The 24810-nt window shown below is 35.4% G+C and overlaps 2 protein-coding genes across 2 annotated transcripts in view; one reads left to right on the top strand and one right to left on the bottom strand.

Annotated features, from left to right (window-relative positions):
- Positions 1–18311, top strand: part of nid2a (nidogen 2a (osteonidogen)) — a 43446-nt gene extending 25135 nt beyond the window's left edge. The window contains exons 10-28 of the mRNA XM_051132559.1: positions 1004–1132; positions 3104–3229; positions 3310–3537; positions 3900–4127; positions 4557–4784; positions 5730–5957; positions 6786–7013; positions 7332–7559; positions 8220–8447; positions 8859–9086; positions 9940–10176; positions 11110–11331; positions 11606–11775; positions 11861–11990; positions 12061–12232; positions 14837–14994; positions 15198–15321; positions 16880–16989; positions 17823–18311. Coding sequence (XP_050988516.1) covers positions 1004–1132; positions 3104–3229; positions 3310–3537; positions 3900–4127; positions 4557–4784; positions 5730–5957; positions 6786–7013; positions 7332–7559; positions 8220–8447; positions 8859–9086; positions 9940–10176; positions 11110–11331; positions 11606–11775; positions 11861–11990; positions 12061–12232; positions 14837–14994; positions 15198–15321; positions 16880–16988 — 3401 coding nt within the window. The 3' untranslated portion in view covers position 16989; positions 17823–18311. The remainder of the gene's footprint in view (positions 1–1003; positions 1133–3103; positions 3230–3309; positions 3538–3899; positions 4128–4556; positions 4785–5729; positions 5958–6785; positions 7014–7331; positions 7560–8219; positions 8448–8858; positions 9087–9939; positions 10177–11109; positions 11332–11605; positions 11776–11860; positions 11991–12060; positions 12233–14836; positions 14995–15197; positions 15322–16879; positions 16990–17822) is intronic.
- Positions 18300–23031, bottom strand: rtraf (RNA transcription, translation and transport factor). Its single transcript, XM_051132584.1, has 8 exons — positions 22859–23031; positions 22478–22602; positions 22263–22362; positions 21790–21870; positions 19479–19567; positions 19320–19388; positions 19048–19096; positions 18300–18915 (listed from the first exon to the last, which is right to left on the bottom strand). The coding sequence occupies exons 1-8, from the start codon at positions 22917–22919 to the stop codon at positions 18761–18763; spliced, it is 729 nt and encodes a 242-aa protein (XP_050988541.1). The 5' UTR covers positions 22920–23031; the 3' UTR covers positions 18300–18760.
- Between the last annotated feature and the right edge of the window lie 1779 nt (positions 23032–24810).

Genomic DNA, 24810 nt, shown 5'->3' with positions numbered 1-24810 from the left:
AAAAAAATAATTTTATGAAGCTCATTTGTATAAAGTTGCACCTTTCTCAGCATTGTTACATCACTGGACCCACCCATAAAAAAAAAAATATATATTTCTCATTATAAATGAATGACTTATTACTGCTTTGTCACTGTAAATCAGTATATATGTAAACACCCCATAAAGGATGATTTTTTGGGGGCAACACATATTCACTATTATCTAAGAGTTTTTTTTCTGAACAAACTTCTAATTTGCTGCTTATTAATAGTTAGGGAGGAAGTTGTTAAGTTTAAGTATGGAGTAGGATTAAGAGATCTAAAATATGATCATGCAGAATAAGGCATTAATATTTGCTTTATAAGTACTAATATGCATGCTAATAAGCAACTAGTTAATAGTGAGAATTGAGAATCCTTAAAATAAAGTGTTGATTTAGTGAATAAATTCTTTTTGAAGTGCTTCTTTGAAACAAAACATCTGAACAATGCAAACCATCAGAATGAATCTGATTTCTATGACTCTGAAGGCTCTGTGCTTAATTATGTGTGCATGAGTTTGTACGTGAGTGTTTTCAGGCATCATGTTCCTATTAGAGGATAATTTTATCACCTGTCTGAACTCTTCGCTCTAGAGTAGATAATAATGGGGTCAAGGAAAGCGAGCAGAGAAAAATCAAGAGCGAGAGGGGGACCGTGGGTTCCTTACACTCCCTGTAATTAGCAATGATCAAAACCAGGTCTCCTGCTGACCAGCTCTTAACCCACCCAGAGCCTCAGGCCTGTTCCCACGCACTCCGACAGGGACGAGAAACCCTTGCTATCTTTTTCTGCCATCACAAACGACAGGATCTCAAGGCATGCTTTATCTCTCCAGCACCTGACTGACATGTTTGACGTACTCCATTGCACCTCTTATAGCTTTTTAGACACCCAGTGTCTAAAACAATGAATCTTGTAGAGTTATTAGTTAACATTAGAGCATTACGGATTGTAACTGAGCAGTTATTCTCTCTCTGTAGATGTGGATGAGTGTGCAGAAGGTCTGAGCTCCTGCAGTGCTCATTCTTACTGTGTGAACCTGCCTGGAAGCCATCGCTGTCAGTGTGAGAGCGGATTTGAGTTTGGATTTGACGGCCGGACATGTCAGGGTAAGAAACATCTTCATTTCCTGTGGCTGGATTCAACACAAATCTACCAAACTTGGGTATTCCACATTGGATATTCTTCTTTATCATTCAGAGACAAATTTTTATTTAATGCTTTACAGGAATTGGCCAGCTTTGAATGAAGAAAAGGCATGCCATGCAATTAGACATATAAAATTACTATATGAAAATTAAACTTCCAAACAGCCGACGTAATTAATTAACAATTAATTTAAATTATTTGTGACCCTGGACCCCAAAACCAGTCATAAGTAGCACGGGTATGTTTGTAGCAGTAGCCAACAATACATAGTATGAGCCAATATGATCAATTTTTCTTTTATGCCAAAAATCATCAGGATATTAAGTAAAGATCATGTTCCTTGAAGATATTTTGTAAATTTCCTACCATAAATATATTAAAAACTAATTTTTGATTAGTAATATGCATTGCTAAGAACTTCATTTGGACAACTTTAAAGGTGATTTTCTCAACATTTAGATTTTTTTTGCACCCTCAGATTCCAGATTTACAAATAGTTGTATCTCAACCAAATTGTTCTATCCTAACAAACCATACATCAGTGGAAAGCTTATTTATTCATGAATCAATAAAAAAAAATTACCCTTATGACTGGTTTTGTGGTCAAGGGTCACATTTATTATTATTATTATAAATTATTTATTACATGACTTATTTACATTACCGTACATTTTGTTTTCATTTTTCCTGTTATTCTTAAAGAAAACAGTCAGTTGTGTTGTTTGGAAGTATATAATGTAAACTTCTAAAAAATACACTATTTATTCATTGAAAATTCATCTAATATACAGTTTCTTGACTCATTATTTGTTTGGACTGACAAGATTTTAAAAAATGTACTATAAATGATACTATAATATAATGATACTTTAATATTTATATTATCTCATTAAAATTAGAAAAATAATGCAAATTAAAATATTAATGCATAAATAATTTTTAGAAAAAAATGCAAAATGCACTACCTTTCACTACCTAAAGATCGTGGTCAGTAAAATTAGCTTTTTTAATAACATTAAAAGCCTTATTCAGCAAGCATGCATTAAATTGTGCAAAAGTGACAGATTTCAAAAGATTTCAAATACATTTTGTTCTATTTACCGTTCTATTTATCAAAGAATATATCACCGTTCCCACAAAAATATTAAGCAGCACAACTGTTTTTAACATTAAAAAAAATAAAAGAAATGTTTTTTTAAATAATCAAAATAAAGACTGAAGTAATAGCTGCAGTAATTTATTCACAAAACTTACATTTTAAAATGTATTACATTTTAATTGTTCACTGTAAAATTCACTGTATTTTTGTTCAAATAAATGCAACCTTGGTAAGCAACACCAAACTTTTGATAGTGTAACTTTTTTTCCAGTTGAAAAACTGGATGCTGGTTGTGACATTAAAGTTGTGCATAATGTGACAACAGTTTGGCGTCTTACAGTTTTAAATGTTTATTGTTGTACTCTGTTGCACCGTAGATCTATATTAGCTTCTAAGCATATGGTCAGCAGTTTATATGTGACTCAGTCTGAGTTAAGTGCCGTCAGTGGGATGTGATGCGTTGCGGAGGTTAAATGTTGGTAAAGCACAGGCTCATTCTCTCAGATGAATGCTGTAGGTGAAGGCTTTGCAGTTTGGAGAGAGGCATGGGTAACTAGAGACGTTGGGGAAGGGAGGGTATTTTGAAACAATGACCCAATGTCCTCACTCAGGGAATGTGCGTAGGAGACGCGCAGCTGAAGAACACAAGGGGGTTAGAGGACAGTTAACTCTTCTCCTTCCTGTTCAGCGTGCTCTGGTCTTTGACGGGATAGTGGGAGTTTGGAGCCTTCAGGCAACAGCTAGAATGACTCAGACTAACATCCTGAGAAACGCGGCTAATGCGGTGTTTGATGAGTTACAGAGTGAGTGTTGTGTTTTGTGGTATGTGCAGATGTGGACGAGTGCCGTGACCAGCCGTGCCACACCCAGGCCTTGTGCTCAAACAGTCCGGGATCTTTCCAGTGCCAGTGCCAACCGGGATACCATGGAGATGGTTTCCAGTGCCACCCTCAAAATGGTAGTTGTTCGTAGTTATTTGGATTGTTTTATTCAAGTAAAGTCACAAATTTTAAAACATCTGGTTTATTTGCATTGAAGGTCGTCCCAAGACCCAGTGTGAGCATCACAGAGACAGTCTTCAGAGCGGACACGGTGGTGTTCGTCCTATAGGAGCCTTCATCCCTCAGTGTGATGAGGAGGGTCAGTACAGGCCGCTGCAGTGCCACGGGTCCACAGGTCACTGCTGGTGTGTGGACAGTAGAGGACAGGAGAGAGCAGGAACCCGAACTCCACCTGGAACACCATCTAAAAACTGCGATGAGCCAGGTAAGAAAACATGATTTTTTTTTTTTTTTAAAGTCACAATCCCAGGCTTTTGAATGGTGGTGTATATCCTCAGTACAAGTTTTAGGAGGATAGCGTAAGAATGTGAAGAGACACACCTTTGCTGTTGTAGATATTGCATACCTCTCTGGAAAAATGTAGGATTTTAGGAAAGGCTGAGAGTTGTCAGAACCACCTGTGTTTACATGGGCAATATTAACAAATGCAATATTATGATTAAAACAGATAATAACTTTATTGGAGTTTAGAGTTTGGCAACTCTTTCATTTGCCGTTTCATTTCATATAAACAAAGGGTTGTGCAAAGAAGTGTAATGGAGAAATAACAATCCCTTGTGTCTCCAGTGCGTCCCAAGACCCAGTGTGAGCATCACCGAGACAGTCTTGGGAGTGGAAATGGTGATGTTCCTGTGGTAGGAGCCTACATCCCTCAGTGTGATGACGAGGGTCAGTACAGGGCGCAGCAGTGCCACGGGTCCACAGGTCACTGCTGGTGTGTGGACAGTAGCGGACAGGAGAGAGCTGGAACCCGAACTCCACCTGGAGCCCCAACAATAAACTGTGATGAGCCTGGTAAGAAAGCAGGAGAGAAGTTCACTTCCAGAACAAAAATTTACAGATAATTTACTCACCCCCTAGTCATCCAAGATGTTTGTGTCTTTTTGTCTTCCATCGATAAGAAATTATGTTTCTTAAGGAAATCAGTTCAGGAATTATCTCCATATAATGGACTTCAATGGTGCCCCCAAGTTTGACCTTCCAAAATACAGTTTAAATGCAGCTTCAAATGGCTCTAAACGATCCCAGCCAAGGAAGAAGGGTCTTATCAAGCAAAACTGAACAAAAGAAAAAAACAAATTGACAATTTAAATACTTTTTAACCTCAAACACTCATCTTGTCTAAGTCTGCGTGAGCTCTGTTTTTTTCTTTATGGCTGAGATTCTTGTATTAAGAGAAGTTATGGGAGAATAACAAACCTCTTTTGTATCTCGTGTCTCTAGTGCGTCCCAAGACCCATTGTGAGCAGCACAGGGACAGTCTTCTGAGCAGAAATGATGGTGTTACTTTGGAAGGAGCCTTCATCCCTCAGTGTGATGACGAGGGTCAGTACAGATCACAGCAGTGCCATGGGTCCACAGGTCACTGCTGGTGTGTGGACAGTAGGGGACAGGAGAGAGCCGGAACCCGAACTCCACCTGGAACCCCAACAATAAACTGTGATGAGCCTGGTAAGAAATAGGCCTTCCTTAAAGGAGAAGTTCACTTCCAGAACCAAAATTTACAGATAATTTACTCACCCCCTTGTCATCCAAGATGTTTGTGTCTTTTTTTCTTCAGTCGATAAGAAATTATGTTTCTTGAGGAAAAAAATTCTGGAATTATTTCCATATAATGGACTTCAGTGGTGCCCCCAAGTTTGACCTTCCATCTTGATTTGACATTCTGTATACAAAATCTGCGTGAACTCTGTTTTTTTCTGGTTCAATACGGTCAGTACAGTTAGGGTATGTCCCCAACTTTAAAATCGTCCTACATCACTGCAGAAGTACCAACCCAGTGTTTACAAAGTGAACATGCAAAGAAGATCAAATGCCCTTTACAAAAAAAATGATAAAACAGCGATGTAGGACGATTTTGATGCTGAAGAAGAAAACGAGACATTTTTCGACATACCCTAACAGTATTCACCCGGATTACACAGACTATGCATGCGCATCGCAGAGACAATACAAGACAAGCATTTGAGGTTAAAAAGTATAGAAATTGTCAATTTGTTTTGAAAATGACAGATCGTTTCGCTAGGGAAGACCCTTCTTCCTTGGCTGGGATCGTTTGTAGCCTTTTGAAGCTGCATTTAAACTGCATTTTGGAAGTTCAAACTTGGGGGCACCATAGAAGTCCATTATATGGAGAAAATTCCTGAAATGCTTTCCTCAAGAAACATAATTTCTTATTGACTGAAGAAAGAAAGACATGGAACATCTTGGAAGACAAGGGGGTGAGCAAATTATCTGTAAAGTTTTGTTCTGGAAGTGGACTTCTCCTTTAATAGGTCACATGTCCTGTTTTATATAATATTTAATTTTTTAAAATTAAACTTGAATGGCTGAGATTTTTGTGTTAAGTGTGTAATGGAGGAATTGCAATCCCTTGTGTATCCTGTGTGCCTCTAGTGCGTCCCAAGACCCAGTGTGAGCAGCACAGAGACAACCTTAGGAGCGGAAATGGTGATGTTCCTGTGATAGGAGCCTTCATCCCTCAGTGTGATGAGGAGGGTCAGTACAGATCACAGCAGTGCCACGGGTCCACAGGTCACTGCTGGTGTGTGGACAGTAGAGGACAGGAGAGAGCGGGAACCCGAACTCCACCTGGAGCCCCGACAATAAACTGTGACGAGCCTGGTAAGAAATAGGCCTCAATAGGTCATCTGTCCTATTTTATATAATATGTGACCCTGGGCCACAAAAACCAGTCATAAGTTGGACGGGTATAATTGTGGCAATAGCCAACAATACATTGTATAGGTCCAAATTATCGATTTTTCTTTTATGTCAAAATAAATAGGATATTAAGTAAAGATCATGTTCCATGAAGATATTTTGTAAATTTCCTACCGTAAATATAATAAAACATAATTTTTGATCAGTAATATGCTTTGCTAAGTACTTCATTTTGGCAGCTTTAAAGGTGATTTTCTAAACATTTAGATTTTTATGCACCCTCAGATTCCAGATTTTCAAATAGTTACATCCCGGTCAAATATTGTCCTATCATAACAAACCATGCATTAGTGAAAGGCTTATTTATTCAGCTTTTAGATGATCTATAAATCTCATTTTCAGAAAATTGACCCTTATGATTGGTTTTGTGGTCCAGGGTCACATATTTCATTTTTTAAAATTAATAAAATATCATGGGATCTGTTATGGAGTGGTAGCAGTTGCTGTTTTTGTTGGAATATCTCCAAATTCTAGATGCTTTATACATTTTAGATGTTTTTTTTTATTTACGTTTTAGTAAGTTTAGTACATTTAAACATTTTTAAATGTACATTTTTCATTAGATTTTTTTTTTTTTTTTTATTTTAGTTAGGGGAGGCTGAATGTCGTTAGAACCACCAGTAGCAAAAAACTTTCATCAAAACTCTGTAACTGTACCGCAGTAACTTTATGGCTGAGTCTGTATGATTGGAAAAGAACAAAACCCTTGTGTTTCTCATCTGCATCCAGTGCGTCCCAAGACCTATTGTGAGCAGCACAGAGACAGTCTTCAGAGTGGAAATGGTGGTGTTCCTCCTATAGGAGCCTTCATCCCTCAGTGTGATGACGAGGGTCAGTACAGATCACAGCAGTGCCACGGGTCCACAGGTCACTGCTGGTGTGTGGACAGTAGGGGACAGGAGAGAGCGGGAACACGAACTCCTCCTGGAGCCCCAACAATAAACTGTGATGAGCCTGGTAAGAAATAGCTCTCTCTCAATAGGTCATCTGTCCTATTTTATATAATATTTAATAAATAATCATGGGATCTGTTATAGAGAGGTAGCAGTTTTGTTTTATTTCTGTTAGTGGCCAAGGCCACAATATCTGATTTTCATTTTTAAGTGTACATTTTTTATTAGATTTTTTAAAAATGTTATTTAGGGGAGGTTAAATGTCATCAGAACCACCAGTAACATTAATTTTATCAAAAACACTGTAACTTTATTTAAGTAAATTTATGGCTGAGTGTGTGTGTGATGGGAGAATAACCTGAAGTATCTCATCTGTATCTAGTGCGTCCCAAGACTCATTGTGAGCAGCACAGAGACAGTCTTCAGAGCGGAAATGGTGGTGTTCCTCCTATAGGAGCCTTCATCCCTCAGTGTGATGAGGAGGGTCAGTACAGATCACAGCAGTGCCACGGGTCCACAGGTCACTGCTGGTGTGTGGACAGTAGAGGACAGGAGAGAGCGGGAACCCGAACTCCACCTGGAGCCCCAAGAATAAACTGTGACGAGCCTGGTAAGACATAGGCCTCCCTCCATAAGCCATCTCTCCTATTTTAAATAATATTTATTTTTTTGTTCATTAATTAATTTTCATGGGATCTGTTATAGAGCAGTAACAATTGCTGTTTTTGTTGGAATATTTCCAAATCTCCAAATTCTAGATGGTTTTACATTTTAGATGCTGTTGTTTTAATATAATTTATATACCATCATAGTAGTTATTAAAATTTTGACAGCTTTTATTTTTAGATTTTCAGCTTTAATTTTTTAATTATTTTAGTGTAATTTTTAGTTGTTTTTTCATGCGTATATATATCTTTTTTTATAGCTTTTTAAAATATATCTATTCATTTCAATGTATTTAATTTTATTTATGTTTTAGCAATTTTAGTACTTTAACTCAAACCTATTTTATTTCTGTTAGTGGCCAAGGCAACATTTCTGATTTTCATTTTTAAAAAGTTTTAAATTTACATTTTTTGTTGTTTTCTAAATTTTGGTTTACATTTTTCGTTTGATATTTTGGTTTTATTTGGTTTAGGTGAGGTTGAATGTCGTCAGAACCACCAGCATTATTAATTTGATCAAAAACACTGTAACTTTATTGAAGTAAATTTAAACCTGAGTGTGTGTGTGATGGGAGAATAACCTGAAGTATCTCATCTGTATCTAGTGCGTCCCAAGACTCATTGTGAGCAGCACAGAGACAGTCTTCAGAGCGGAAATGGTGGTGTTCCTCCTATAGGAGCCTTCATCCCTCAGTGTGATGAGGAGGGTCAGTACAGATCACAGCAGTGCCACGGGTCCACAGGTCACTGCTGGTGTGTGGACAGTAGGGGACAGGAGAGAGCGGGAACCCGAACTCCACCTGGAGCCCCAACAATAAACTGTGATGAGCCTGGTAAGAAGTAGGCTTCCCTCTGTAGTGTAATTTTTAGTTGTTTTCTTGCATATATATATCTTTTTTATAGCTTTTTAAAATATATCTATTCATTTCAGTGTATTTAATTTTAAGTTTTAGCAATTTTAGTACTTCAACACAAACCTATTTTATTTCTGTTAGTGGCCAAGGCAACATTTCTAATTTTCATTTTTAAAAAGTTTTAAGTTTACATTTTTTGTTGTTTTCTAAATTTTATTTTACATTTTTCGTTTGATATTTTGGTTTTATTTGGTTTAGGTGAGGTTGAATGTCGTCAGAACCACCAGCATTATTAATTTGATCAAAAACACTGTAACTTTATTGAGGTAAATTTATGGCTGAGTGTGTGTGTGATGGGAGAATAACCTGAAGTATCTCATCTGTATCTAGTGCGTCCCAAGACTCATTGTGAGCAGCACAGAGACAGTCTTCAGAGCGGAAATGGTGGTGTTCCTCCTATAGGAGCCTTCATCCCTCAGTGTGATGAGGAGGGTCAGTACAGATCACAGCAGTGCCACGGGTCCACAGGTCACTGCTGGTGTGTGGACAGTAGGGGACAGGAGAGAGCGGGAACCCGAACTCCACCTGGAGCCCCAAAAATAAACTGTGATGAGCCTGGTAAGAAATAGGCCTCCCTCCGTAGGCCATCTCTCCTATTTTAAATAATATTTATTTTTTTGTTTATTAACTAATTGCCATGGGATCTGTTATAGAGTGGTAACAATTTTTTGTTGAAATATCTCCAAATCTCCAAATTCTAGATGGCTTTTAAGTTTTAGATGCTGTTGTTTTAGTATAATTTATATACTGTCATAGTATTTATTAAAATTTTGACAGCTTTTATTTTTAGATTTTCAGCTTTAATTTTTTCATTATTTTAGTGTAAGTTTTAGTTGTTTTCTTGCGTATATTCATCATTTTTTATAGCTTTTTAAAATATATCTATTCATTTTAATGTATTTATTTTTATTTAAGTTTTAGCAATTTTAGTACTTCAACTCAAACTTATCTTATTTCTGTTAGTGGCCAAGGCAACATTTCTGATTTTCATTTTTAAAAAGTTTTAAGTTAGGAGAGATGACCTCTCTCAATAGGTCATCTGTCCTATTTTATATAATATTTAGATTTTATTAAACAATTATTTGTCATGGTATCTTTTATAGATTGGTAGAATTGTTCTGTGTTGAAAATTTTCAGTTTTCATTTTAATTATTTTGAATTTTAAGTTTTAGTAATTTTCTTATGTGCTTTTTTCTTCTGTTTCTATAGAAATATTTTCTGCTATACAATTTTACTGTAATTCAGCTTTATTTCAATTAAAGAAAACTCTGCAAGTTTTCATTTTAGTTACGAATAACAACACTGGTTCATGGTTCATACTGGATTTTAGGGGAGGTTGTCAGAACCACCTGCAGGATTTTTGTACTGAGTGGTATGATGGAAGAATAACAAACCTTTTTTGTATCCCAAGTGCGTCCAGTGCGTCCCAAGACTCATTGTGAGCAGCACAGAGACAGTCTTCAGAGCAGAAATGGTGACGTTCCTGTGGTAGGAGCCTACATCCCTCAGTGTGATGAGGAGGGTCAGTACAGATCACAGCAGTGCCACGGGTCCACAGGTCACTGCTGGTGTGTGGACAGTAGAGGACAGGAGAGAGCGGGAACCCGAACTCCACCTGGAGCCCCGAGAATAAACTGTGACGAGCCTGGTAAGAGAGCTGCACACATAGTGTTTCCAATTTTATACAATTTTTCAGTTCTAAATAAAAACCAAAACAATGCAACCACAGCTAATCAAATATATCCAGCTATGTGGAGTGGGATTTTGGTCTAAAGGAATTTGGACCAGAATACCATTTTAGCACCAACTTTCGCATGGGCAGCAATTCTAAAACTTGTTTGAAATGGTCACCATGCTGTTGTTTGTCAATTATAGGCTTTCTAATTTGCTAAGTAGTTTCACATCATGTGTAAGTAATTACTCTAATTTGTAGCAGAGCTCACAGTCCAGTCTGCACTGTGTTCATCCAGATTTCAGGGCAAGAGGAAAATATGAGAAGCAAATTTAGTCTAGTTCAACACTGCCAATGAACGCTTCCTCTTCTCACCATAGTTAGAAATGCCTCCTACTTTAACTCCCTGTTTTGTAGCCAAAAATGACACTGACGAAGAAGGAAACATACTTTGGAACTTTCATTAGATGATTTAATTTTGATTATATGAACCAGAAAACATATAAAATGCTCTTAGTGGATGTCAGAGGTTTCAATTATTGTTGTTTTAAAATTATTATTATTTTATATTTTTTAAATCATTTTAAAATAATACACTTCTTATATTAATAATAATATAATCAACAATAACAACATTTATTAAAATATTAGATTGTTTACAAATAAATGTTTTATTTTTTAAATGATTTAAAAATAGATTTTGTATTATTAATATAAAAATAAGAATTATAATCCTCATAAAATTGATTCTGTAGTTTAAAATTGTAAAATATGTTTAAAATACTTTTTTTCATGCTGGATTAGGCAATGGCAATTTTCATTGTTTGCTTGATTAATTTCTTATTGCTTATGGATAAATATCCCCATATTGTGCATTAATATGTTCCTGGTTTCCCCTCTGACACTCAGTGCCAGTCCAGCGTCCAGAGACCGTCTGTGAGCGCTGGAGAGCCAGTCTTTTACAGCAATACGGAGGCCAGCCGGATTCCCACCATTATCTACCTCAGTGTGACTCTTCCGGGGAGTTCAACCCAGTTCAGTGCTACGGAGACAGCAGCTACTGCTGGTGTGTGGACCAAAACGGGCGGGAAGTACCAGGAACCCGCTCACACGATGCTGTGAAACCTGCCTGTGAGTGTCGCATGCTGTGAAACCCACAGTGTCCTCATGAAAAAACACTGATTATATGGTTTAATGCTTGGACAATGTTTTATTTTATTTTATTTTATTTTATTATTTTCCTTAATTTTCCTTAAATTTTTATTTAATTTTATTTAATTGTATTTCCTTCTTTTGTTTCGTTTTTTATTTTATTTTATTATATTTTTATTTTATTTTCACATTCGGAATAAGGACCAAATAAATGAGCTGTATTTCCAAGCTAAAATGATCTGCTACCTTTTAGGTATACCTACTGTGGCCCCTCCCACTATGCACCCTCAGCCACGCCCAGATGTGACTCCGCCTCCAACAGGCACGTCCTTGCTTTATGCCCAGGGCCAGCAGATTGGGGTTTTGCCTCTCAATGGCACTCAGATGGACAAACAGAGATCTTCAGTGCTGCTTGCTCTACATGTGAGAATTGCGCACTATTGATTGAAATACTGAAGCCTGTGGCTTTGAGAAAAGCATACTAATTCTCTCCTGTTTACTCTTTCAGGGTTCTATAGTGGTTGGCATTGATTATGACTGCAGAGAAAGAAAAGTTTATTGGACGGATCTGGCTGGACGGACAATCAATCGAGCCAGTCTGGAGCCAGGATCAGAACCTGAGATTATAATCAACACAGGTATGTTTATTTTACAAAAAATCAGATTAATATAATATAACAGTATAATATAAAACACATTTTTTTTCAGCTCTGACAAGTCCAGAAGGTCTCGCTATAGATGTTGCCCGTAGGAGACTGTTTTGGGTGGACAGCACATCAGATAAGATCGAAACAGCAAACCTTGATGGAAGTGACAGGCGTGTTCTGTTTGACACAGACTTAGTAAACCCCAGAGCCATCATCGTGGACTCACCTACAGGGTATGTGCTTCAGATTACTTAAAAGAAAACAACTATGAGCCACCTTGCCACCAATGTCAGTACCAAAACCAGTACATGAAATAGAAAAGCAGTGCATCTTATTTGAAGCTTTGATTCTTATTATATATAATGTGTAGAAAAGTTGAGATATATATGTGACACTGGACCACAAAACCAAACTTAAGTAGCACGGGTGTATTTGTAGCAATAGCCAAAATTATTTTTTATGCCAAAAATCATTAGGATATTAAGTAAAAATCATGTTCCACCCTCAGATTCCAGATTTTCAAATATAACTATATATCCATAGAAATCTCAATATAATTATTTTAATATTTTATAATAAATAAAAAATAATTTTGTTTAATAAAAATGTATAATGTAATATCAGAATTGTATTCCATCTTGTATATTATTGTTGTATATTTAATCATATTTATTTATACTTTAAAATAATACATACTGAATAAATAATTATTTATTTTATAATATATAATTTTAATTTATATATATATATATATATATATATATATTAAACAACATGTAATATTAACCTCTTGGCAAAATGTATAGAATGAAAACTGCTATATATAATGGAAGATCACAATTGTATTCTGTGTTGTATATTAGTTTTGTATATTTTAAAAATAGTAATAAAATCTCTAAATACAAAAGATAAACATTTTAATAATAATAATTAATAATTATATAAATAGATCTTAAATAGATGCCAATTCTTCATACAATGCGTTTTTAAGTACTAAGTACTATATAATATTTTTTTGTATCTTTTACACATTTTCTGTTTTTTTTTTTTTTTTGAGCATATTGGATCACTCACCATTAAAACCACAATTAAAACCAGGGGCATCTCTGCTTAATTGATCCTGTAATTGGCTGCTTTAATGAACCCTCATTTCCCCTCCATCACCAGCTTCCTATGCTTCCTTTACCAGAACAATTCAAAACCAAAAATCTGTTATCTGCTTTGTGAAGAGTGTGTAAGAGAGCAGAGACGTGAGAGAGCGAGGAGGTTAGGATGTGTATTGGAGGCAGAGAAAATAAGAGGGCAAGGCTACAAATTGGCCCAGATGTTAGTGTTGCTTCAGTGTCTGGCCTGGCTCTCGGGTCTCCAGGGAGGGCAGTCAACGTGTGGGCCAGCAACTCTGCAACATCTGGAGCAACTGAACTAGGGCGGAGGACAGCAGATATAACACGAACCTCATGGGCCATGAGAATAGCTGCTAATGTATGTTTTTGTTTGTTAGTGATTTGTGATTTGCGCTACGTGCTAGTTTGTTTTTGCCGTCACGCATAAATGTATGTATGCGTGAGATGATGGTTCTGATTAACAGGCCATCTGGGTTAAAGTCTGATGCATTAGTCAAGAATTTTACGAAACAAATATTTAACAATACAAGCAGTTGTGTAAAACTGGATTTTCAGCTGATTTCCTGCACAACTGAGTTGTTCTTATAAATATCTTTTACCTCAGATAGCCTGAAAACGTGATTTCGTGCTTCGAAATCCTCAGAGAGACATAAGTAACAGTTTACGGTTATAAATCTTTTTTTTGTCCAACGAGTGATTCAGCTTAGCCGTAGTGTAGGCTAGTTATATTTACCATTTCCTGAGGGACTGAGTTTCTCTCATAGGCCTTGCTTTAAAACATCTTGTTTAAATCAATGCTAAATAGAGCACAGCGGTTTTGTATGTTTCTGGATTTGGGAAAACATGAATTTCAACACTTGAATGAAATCAAAATGTGTGGCATCTTTCCACCCATGAAAAAAAGCCTTATATTTCAGTGTAATGCATCAAATGCACACGGCATGGCTTGTCAAAATTTGGAATAATTAATATTTTCTTAATGTTTTTGAAAGAAGCACTTCATGCTCATTAAGGCTGGTTTATTTGATGAAAAATATGTGGCAGTGAAGACTGGATTAATGGCTGCTGAAAATTCAGCTTTGTCATCATAGGAATAAATTACATTTAAAATGTATTGAATAAGATTTTATTATTATATTTAACAGTATTACTGTTTTTACTGTATTTTTGATCAAATGCTGTCTTCATGAGCAGAAGATACATCTTTCAAAAACATTAACAAATTTAAATGAATTATAATATGTATTATAACTGCCATTCAGAAGTTTGGGATCAGTAAGATTTTTAATGTTTTTTAAGTCTTTTCTGCTCATCAAGGCTGTGGTTTATTTGATTAAAATACAGACAAAACAGTAATATTGTGAAATATTATTGCAATTTAAAATAGTGATTTTCTATTTTAATGTACTTTAAAATAGAATTTATTCCTGTGATGCAAAGCTGAATTTTCACCAGCCACTACTCCAGTCTTAAGTGTCACATGATTCTTCAGAAATCATTCTAATAAGCTGATTTATTATCAATTTTGGAAACAGTCGTGCTGCTTAATATTTGTTTCTGGAAAACTTATTTTAAATTGCAACATTTTATAATATTATTTTTTTCTGTATTTTTGATCAAATAAATGGAACTTGATGAGAGCAAGAGACTTTAAACATTAGAATTAATTAAAAAAATTAAGATTTTTATTTTTTAAATCTAATATTTTCACAGAATGCTCTACTGGACTGACTGGAACCGAGAAGCTCCTAAAATCGAGAGCTCCTCTGTGGACGGACAAAACCGAAGAGTCCTGGTACAGGACGGTGTTGGACTGCCCAATGCTTTGACCTATGACTCCACCACACGCCAGGTCTGCTGGGCCGATGCAGGTATGTGCTATGCTCAGAACCCAGACTATAAACTACCAGTTTTTGGAGGCCTTTTATAATTTAGGCCAGTTTTTGCTTAGACATAGTATGTTTCATGCACTTTGCAGCTTATTCAAACATTGTATATCTGAATCAGATTGTACTAAAATAACAAACCGGCACTGAAAAAGCACACTAATAACCTATTTTTTTGTACTGGACAGGAACCAAGCGCCTGGAGTGTATATCGCCTAATGGGACAGGGAGACGTGTGGTCCATAGTAACCTGTATTACCCCTTCAGCATGGTCGCCTTCACCAATCACTACTATTACACAGACTGGAGGAGGTAAATCAACACAGCACATGCAAAACAGTTGTGCTGCTTAATATTTTTTTTTGGAACCTGTGATACTTTTTTTCAGGATCCTTATATTCAGGATCCTTATATACACTATTGACCAAAATTTGGGGTCAGTAAATTTTTCTTTCTTTTTTTTTTTTTTATTTAAAGAATGAATACTTTTATTCAGTAAGGATGTTAAATTGATACAAATTGAAAGTAAAGATTTAGAAAAGATTTCTATTTTGAATAAATCCTGTTCTTTTTTATTTTTTATTCATCAAAAAAAAAAAAAAAAAAAAAAAAATCAAGAAAAATGATCACAAGTTCCAAAATTTTTTTTTTTAAAGAAGTTCACTTCCAGAGCAAAAATTTACAGATAATGTAGTCACCCCATTGTCATCCAAGTTGTTCATGTCTTTTTCTCTTCAGTTTCTCTCCATATAGTAGACTTCTATGGTGCCCCCGAGTTTGAACTTCCAAAATGCAGTATAAATCCAGCTTCAAAGGGCTCTAAACAATCCCAGCCGAGGAAGAAGGGACTTATCTAGCAAAAAATAAATAAATTACAATTTCTATACTTTTTAACCTCAAATGCTCTCTGTGTATTCCGGTTAATGAAAGTTAGGTTATGTTAAAAAAAACTCATCTCATTTTCTTCTCCAACTTCAAAATCGTCCTACATCATTCCAACCCTGTGTTTACGAAGTGAACGTGCAAAGAACATTAAACACCCTTTACAACAAAAATAAAACAGTGACGTAGGATGATTTTAAAGTTGGAGAAGAAAATGAGATGGGAGTTTTTCGACATACCATAACTGATAAGACAAGCGTTTGAGGTTAAAAAGTATATAAATATAATTTTTTTTTTTTGAGAAAATAACCAGTCGTTTTGCTAGATAAGACCCTTCTTCTTCAGCTGGCATCATTTAGAGCCCTTTGAGGCTGCATTTAAAGTGCATTTTGGAAAGTTGCAGACACCATAAAAGTCCACTATATGAAGAGAAATCCTGAAACGACTGAAGTAAGAAAGACATGAACATCTTGGAATGACATTTTTTTTCTGCAAGTGAACTTCTCCTTTAAGCAGCACAAGTTTCCAATATTGATAATAAATTAGCATATAAGTCTGATTTCTGAAAGATCATGTGACACTGAAGACTGGAGTAATGATGCTGAAAATTCAGCTTTGCATCACAGGAATAAATTACATTTTAAAGTATATTAAAATAGAAAACTGTTCTTTTAAAATGCAATAATAATTCACAATATTACCATTTTTTCTGTATTTTTGATCAAATAAATGCAGCCTTGAATGAGCAGAAGTGACAACTTTAAAAAGACATTAAAAACCCCACTGATCCCAAACTTTTGCACGGCAGTGTGCATTTACACATTTATAGTTTATTATTATTTGTTATTTACAGTTTATTAAAAAAAGAACCCCTAGAGCTGACTCATATTTGTTGTAAGGTCTATTTTTAATGTTGAAAATGACTATGCTTTTACCAATTAAATTGTTATAGCTGATCTTATGTTATTTTTCTTCTGTGGTGTTTCAGGGACGGAGTCATCGCTCTTAGTCGAGATAACCAATCAACAGATGAGCACTTGCCTGATCAGAGGTCTCATTTGTATGGCATTACAGTTGCTCCTCCACACTGTTTATAAGGTATTTAGTGATTTCTGTGGTAAAGTATATAACTCTTTACTCTCTCTCTCTGTCTATACACATACATACATACATATATATCTTAAGCACCAAATCAGCATTCTGAAGGATCATGTGACACTGAAGACTGGAGTAATGGCTGCTGACAATTCAGCTTTGCCATCACAGATATAAAATACATTTTAAGACATATTAAAATAGAAAATGTGTAATATTTCATCATAATACTGTTTTTACTGTATTTTTAAATAAATGCCACCTTGGTGAACATAAGAGAATTCTTTCAAAATCATAAAAAAAAAAAAAAAAAAAAAAAAAAACAATTACCCAAAACCTTTGAATGGTATATTAAAGTACTCTGTATTTGCTTCCAATGGACTCCTGCTAGTGTAGTTCAGTAAAACTGTAAGATTTAAACACAATGCATGAAGTAGATTTTTCAAAAGTGTCTGTATTCGTACAGGTACACTTGAAAGCATGTCACATTCACCATGTAGCAAACTGCGGGTGACCTCTTTTCAAGCAAATAACAGGATAGCATATTTCAGACATGAGCTGTCAGCTACAGGCACTTAAGAGAAAAGTACAAGGCACCTGCTGTCAAATCACTGTAGTTTTAAAGCTCTGAGGCGATGAAACACTGGTGTCACACCGGTACTTCAAAGCATGTCGGTTCTTTTACAGACCAGAAAACAGTCAAACAAGATCAGAGTAAGTGTTTGTATATCTGTACTAGCATATAAAAGCAGGCAATTTCCCCTGGTAGAAAATGAAATGTTGTCGTGTTTGCCCAAACGTGGCTTTCTAAGGATTTCCGACGAATTGTGTTCTAGGGAGACGCTAATGACAGAGCCAGCGTTACATGGTGCTATTTTGGGGCGAGTGTTTGGAGAGCTTGTGCTGTGGGAATCACGATGGAGACGCGAACCCAGGAGAGAGCCAATCGCAGAACACGCAAGTCTCGACGAACGTCACCGTCAATGCCAAAGTGCAAATTTACAAACGTGAAAGCGTGAATATTTTCTCAAAATAGTTTTGTAAATTTGTTTTATACCTCATTTCTTTCTACTGTACTTTTGTATGTGACTTTTTGTTTAAAAAAACCTAACAAATAAAAAAAAATACCCTCAGAGGTTGCGTTTAGTTGTTTAATTTGTTTTTAAATACACTAAAACAGTATTTTTGGGAGGAAAGCTTAACATTTTTAAATGAAATTGCTTGGAACATCCAAAGTGGTCTATTACCAAACTTAATTTTTAAACCTTTTTTATCTTTTGTAAAATGTGATATTTATAACAATAAAATGTGATTGACAACTTTAATATGTCTGCGTGCATTATGTTTCAGACTTTCAAATATTTTTGGCTCTGTGAGTGATTCTTTTCTTAAATGTACACCGCATGCACAGGTATAAAGCAGAACAGGTTGAATTTCTTGCTCCAGGGTAAAACAAACCAGTCATAAAACTTTCTTGCATTGCATTAATGTTTATTTTGCAACAAAAACTTTTTATGGTAACGGTAAACCATGTACCATTTCATAAGTGCCTCCACATAAGGCACTAATGAAATTACATTTTGTAATAAATCTTTGCCTTTTTTTTTATTACAGGGCAACGCAAATGAACGATAAAGAAAAAAACAGTCCAGTTTGGCATTCCCACAAAAATGTCTTGAATTCACACAAAATACCTGTGGTGCGGTTAAAGAAAACAAGCATACTTTAGAAAGCATGTCTTGTGGTCTCTGCTGCAAGGTCCGGGCAGATGTTTTTATCTGCCCACCTTTCCGAGGCGGTGATCTGTCTTGGGGTCGGCAATGATGGCCTGAACCGCTACGATGGCCTCGTTGATCTTGGTTTGTAACTCTCTGAGCTCCTCGATGTGAAGCAGGCGAAGAATCCTGGCCGCTTCATTTAGGGTCGCATCTGGAAGGGTCAAAACAAATTCTTTCTGCTTACAATCTCTTACAAAGTTTACAATATATGAACTTGCATGCAGAATGTAAGATGACAGGTAGATGTTGGAAACTCCACAACAGTTTGCAAATGCAAACCTACCTCCGGTATCAAATCCTAGAGTATGCTTGTCAAGTGCGACTGGTAAACCCTATGAAAGAACAAATACGTTTTATTTATCATTGAGTTCCTATCTGAGCACCAAATCAGCATGTTCCAATGCTTTCTGAAGGATCATGTGACACTGAAGATTGGAGTAATGATGCTGAAATTTCAACTTTTAAAATATATTAATGGAGAAAACAGTTGTTTGAATTTGTAATAATGTCACAATATTAACTGTTTTTACAGTGTTTCTTTGTTAAGTACCTTACCTCTTTTGTTTGACTGGCTTTTGCAATAGCATCAGGGGTCAGACGTTCCTGTATCAGAATCCTAATGGCCTGTGATGACAAATAACAGAATAACCTGAGTTTAAACGCACTGGATAAAGACTCATTTTTCATACTATCCACACAAGAAACCATACTTACTTTAAGCATTACCAAATAGTCATCATGTCGCTGAATTTTGAGTAGATTTGCAAGAGCCAAGACACCGGCCTTAAAGTCTGGATTGTTACCTGAAAAGAGAAATTACTTAATTTCAGTCCAACACAACTTCTATCCAATGCAAAACCGTTGTTGAACCAACCAATAAACTGGTTTAATTGCTGATGACAAGAAGAAAACATGATCTCTGAAAATGTAAAATTAAATTAATTTTCTCTCACAATTCTGATTTTCTCTCTCACAATTTGGACTTTTACTCCCCTCACAATTCTAAGAAAACTATGAGATATATGCAATGCTGAGAAGAGTCCCAACTGTGAGATATGAATATCTAGCACTAGTACTAGCAATTCTGAGAGAAGAAAAAAAACAAAATGTAATTTAAATGCAGCTTCAAATGCAGCTGTAAACGAGCCGAGGAAGAAGGGTCTTATCTAGCGTAACGATAGGTTATTTTAATAAAAATAATACAATTTATATACTTTTTAATGCCAAACGCTCATCTTGTCTTACTCTGCCTGGACTGTTTTTGTTCTGGTTCATGACAGTTAGGGTATGTCGAAAAACTCCCATCTCATGTTCTCCCTCAACTTCAAAATCGTCCTATATCGCTGTTTTACCTTTTTTGTTAAGGGTGTTTGATCTTCTTTGCTTGTTCACTTTGCAAAGACTAGGTCGGAACTTCTGCAGTGATGTAGGATGATTTTGAAATGATTTTTAAAGTTGAGGGAGAAAATACGATTGGAGTTTTTCGACATAACTGTCTTGAACCAGAATACACAGAGATCAGGCAGAACAAGACAAGAAGAGCATTTGAGATTAAAAAGTATTTAAACTGTATGTTTTTTTAATGAAAATAACCGATTGTTTTGCTAGACCCCTTCTTCCTCGGCTGGGATCATTTACAACCGCATTTGGGATTGTTTGAAGATGCATTTAAACTGCATTTTGGAAGTTCAAAATCGGGGCACCATATCAGTCCATTGTATGGAGAAAAATGCTGAAATGTTTTCTTCAAAAATCATAATTTCTTCATGACTGAAGAAAGAAAGACATGAACATCTTGGATGACAAGGGGGTGAGTACACTATATGTGAATCTTTGTTTTGGAAGTTCTCCTTTAAGATGATATAAACTCAGAATCGGAGGAAAAAAGTCAGAATCGTGACACGTAAACTAAAAATACCTAGTACTCAGTACTTGCAATTCAGTATTGAAATTTGATTTGCGAGATTTTAACTCAAAATAGAAAGATCAGATAAACCTTAGAATCTGATTTAAAAAAAAAAAAAAAAAAAAAAAAAAAAATCAGAATTGCGAGACATAAACTAGGAATATCTAATACTCTGTATTCAATTCTGAGAAAAAAGTCAGAATTGCGAGTACTAAAATCTGATTTGTGAGATGTAAACTCAGAATCACAAGATCATTTAAAGTCAGAATCTAAGAAAAAAAAAGAATCACAAGAAGTGAACTAGGAATATCTAGTACTCTGTACTCGCAATTCAGAATTGTGAATAATGACATTTGATTTGCGAGATGTAAACTCAGAATCGCAAGATCATATAAAGTCAGAATCTACGAAAAATTCAGTATTCAGTAAATTCAGTAATACGCAATTCAGATGAAAAAAGTCAGAATTGTAAGTAATGAAATTTGATTTGTGAGATGTAAACTCAGAATCTTAAGGGAAAAAAAAAAAAAATCAGAACTCTGAGATGGTGGGCCATAAACTAGGAATATCTAGTACTCAGTACTCACAATTCTGAGAAAAAAAGTCAGAACTGCAAGTACTGAAATCCAATTTGCTAGATGTAAACTCAATCTTAAGATCATATAAACTCAGAAACTTGAGAAAAAAAGTCTGAATCTGAATTGTGAGTTCTAAATTCAGGGAAAAAAAGTCTGGAATGTAAAATAAATAGTCGCAATTACCTTTTATTTTTTGTTTATTCTGTAGCGGAAACAGGATTCCATAGAAACCAACTACTTAGACCAAGACCGTAATAAAAAAAAAATTCAACAGCGGAGCCCAATATTTTCCGTTCAGTGAACCCTGTCCTCCCTGTGTGTCATCATTCATGACATTTGGAGCGTTCTTCCAGCTGTGGGTCACTGGCTCAGTTCAGCCCACTCATTGTGGGTTGTGGAGAGAGGTGGGTGTGTAATCAGTTCGTTCAGACATGCTTGGAAAGCCACTTTAGCCCTCAAGCTGGTTTCTTTAATCAGCCTCCTCCATCTCATAACAACAGGACTGGAGACTGGAAAGATGTACGGGGGAGGGAATACTCACTGTCCAGGTTAATTAACGGGTCTGCAGACTTCTGAGCATCACTAGTCTCCGTCACCGGCTTGCAGTTACGATATTTCTCCACTGTGGGAGGAAAAATAAAATAATCGGTCAGTGCAATACAAACAAAGGGTATGAAGCTGTCAAAACTATTTGGTAGGAAATCTAGAAACATCTTGCACGAAGCATTTTTGAGGATAAATGGAATCAGGATTGTGCAATCAAATGTGTGGGACAGCTGCAACTGTTACATATTACTGCAAACTTTGGCAAGTACTGCCATCTAGTGATACCTTTTTATCTTTTGTAATATTACAAATGTCTCTATTGACTCTTCTGATCAACTGCATGCATCTTTGATGAAAAAAAGTATTATTTGTTACAAAAATATAGATATTATAATAATAATAATAGATATTGTATCAACCATTTCAAAATATATATAGCTGGTTATAGCCTCAAGTAAATAATCATACCATTGTCTCCATACTCAAAACGAACAGCAAGACCCAGCAGCCAGTCAACAGTCTCCTGTCTTTCCTGAACGCTGAATGGACAGTTCACATCTTGAAGGTACTGCAAACATACATGTATTTAGATATACTTTTGAATAACGGACATGATAAGCTTATGTTATTCATTTCTTTAGGCACTCAGACATAATATAGATATGAAGATAAACCTGTCTCACCTTTTCGAAATGGTTAGGCCAATCTGAGCTGGGAATATTCCTGAGGTTTCCCCTGTCTTCAATTTTGTAGTGTCTGATTTTTTGATCTTCCAGCCAAACTATGAAATTTCTGAATTCAGTTTCATCTGGGTAAAGTAAAAATCACACACGATATTAATCATACCTTTTACATACAGATTAAACCCCTATTCTTCATCACATAATAGCAGTACACTAATACTAAAGGAATATGACAAACTAAAGATGATACAGAGTAACTATTTCAGAAAGTAAATTCACCTAAAAATAGGGAGTCGCTTACTAATTATTATCGTGAATGCATGTTATCAATATTAAGAGCATGAGGTGGCAACGCGTCATTCACTTCAGACACATTCCTACCTTTACAGTCAAATCCAGTAGGGTTGTGATATTCTAAGGCTGTAAGCTTTCTGCGAAACATCCCTTTTAAATGAAAAACCTATTTAAAGAAGCTAACAGATGTATGATTTTGCTTGGAAAGCCACAACTTGCTACAGCCTTCAAATGGCAGGGGAATACCGGAAGTAGACTTATCTATGTCGTGTTTTCAAAATAAAAGTCAACTTTGTTTTGTGGCAAAGTTGATTAGATCGCAATTTCAGGGCTTTTTTTTTTTTCAGATTTTCAGTTTTGAATCTTTGTCTTGTTTTTATTATTATTTATATATCAGGGCACATTTTTCTTAAATGTAATTTTAATATCAATAAAAAACCCACTTGATTTGATACAAACACTTTACTAGACTGGTTCTACTCTAAACAGTCAACAACCTAGTATCCACCTTATTTTTCAATGCAGAAGTAAGCTGTTTTCTGGTAATGTGCAGTGTTGGGCACGTACCTTTAAAAAATTAGTTACTTCTCACAAATAGTAACTGAGTTAGTAACTGAGTTACATCATTATAAAAGTAACTAATTACCAGGCAAAGTAACTATTACGTTACTTAAAAAAATATCTAATTTAATATAACTATAAAATAAATATAAAACATTGTACACTAATCTACACTATTTTAATGTTGTTGTGGGCAGTGTTGGGAATGTTACTTTGAAAAGTAATTAGTTATAGTTACTAGTTACTTCTCACAAATAGTAACTGAGTTAGTAACAGAGTTACATCATTATAAAAGTAAATAATTACCAGGGAAAGTAACTATTGTGTTGCTTTTTTAAAAAAAATAATAATAATAAATTAAATATATTAAATAACTTGGATGACCCCAGTATTAAATATGTTAAATGAATGAAATTTTAATGAAATTAATTACATTTTTAGTTTACTCACCAGACTAATTATTAAATATCTGATATAATATTATAATTATAATTAGCATTCAACTTTAGCCATTAGAACTTTAGTAATTAGAATAACCATGTATGAATGCATGTTTGTCATGTTGACTGAACTTAGGACTGGTGGTGATATTGTTTGTAATTTAGTGTTTCTATGAACGTCTTGTTACTACCACGAATTCTACTATTAATAACAGTATTAAACACACTAAGGTTTAATGAGCTGCTGGGTTCATGAATATTAATCACGTTGTCTGCGTTCGCTCTAACTGATTTGCTGTAATCAAAACAGGGACGATCATTGGTGAGCGCCAGCCAATGAGATTGCTGTTTGCACATTAGTTCCGCCTACTACCGGAGAAACCGGCCGTTATTAAAAGCTGAAGTGTTCGAAAGGAGCTCCGTTGTTTTGAGAGGAAAATACAACAAAGAATATCGTTTACACGTAGCGCGTCAATTCTGCATGGTATAAGACTGTCGCTCTGTATGTTTCTTTGGGTGTGTGAGACAAAGTGACGGCTAGTCGTGTGCCTTCACACTAGAGTTTACAGCTCGTCAAATACAGGTACGCTGCACATCCATTCAGATGAACTGAAAAATTAAATTCTAATAATATTATAATAAATGATAGTAACGCCGTATTTTATTGGCAGTATGGTAACGGCGTTGTAACGTAGGAAACAGTAATTCGTTTGATTACTCGTTACTGAAAAAATAACGCCGTTAGTAACGCCGTTTATTTATAACGCCGTTATTCCCATCACTGCTAATGTGTTAGATTCATAATCCAACATAGGGAAATAACGAGAAGAATATCCAAGTGCAGTAAACGGTAAAACAGTTTGCACTACAAACCAGTGTGTTCATAATTAAGATAATACATTAAAATAATATGGTAAGACACACCAGTTTGCAATATCAAGCAGCAAAACGAGCTTTTTGTACAGCTAAAAATAGCTGGAAGCGGATGAGACCGGAAGCAAGACACAAAAAATGTACAAATGGCTGCACCCACTCTTA

The sequence above is a fragment of the Labeo rohita genome, chromosome 17 (genome assembly GCF_022985175.1).
Source record: "Labeo rohita strain BAU-BD-2019 chromosome 17, IGBB_LRoh.1.0, whole genome shotgun sequence".
NCBI lineage: Eukaryota > Metazoa > Chordata > Actinopteri > Cypriniformes > Cyprinidae > Labeo > Labeo rohita.
Note: the sequence above shows the minus strand (reverse complement) of the source record. Positions and strands in the feature narration are given on the sequence as shown.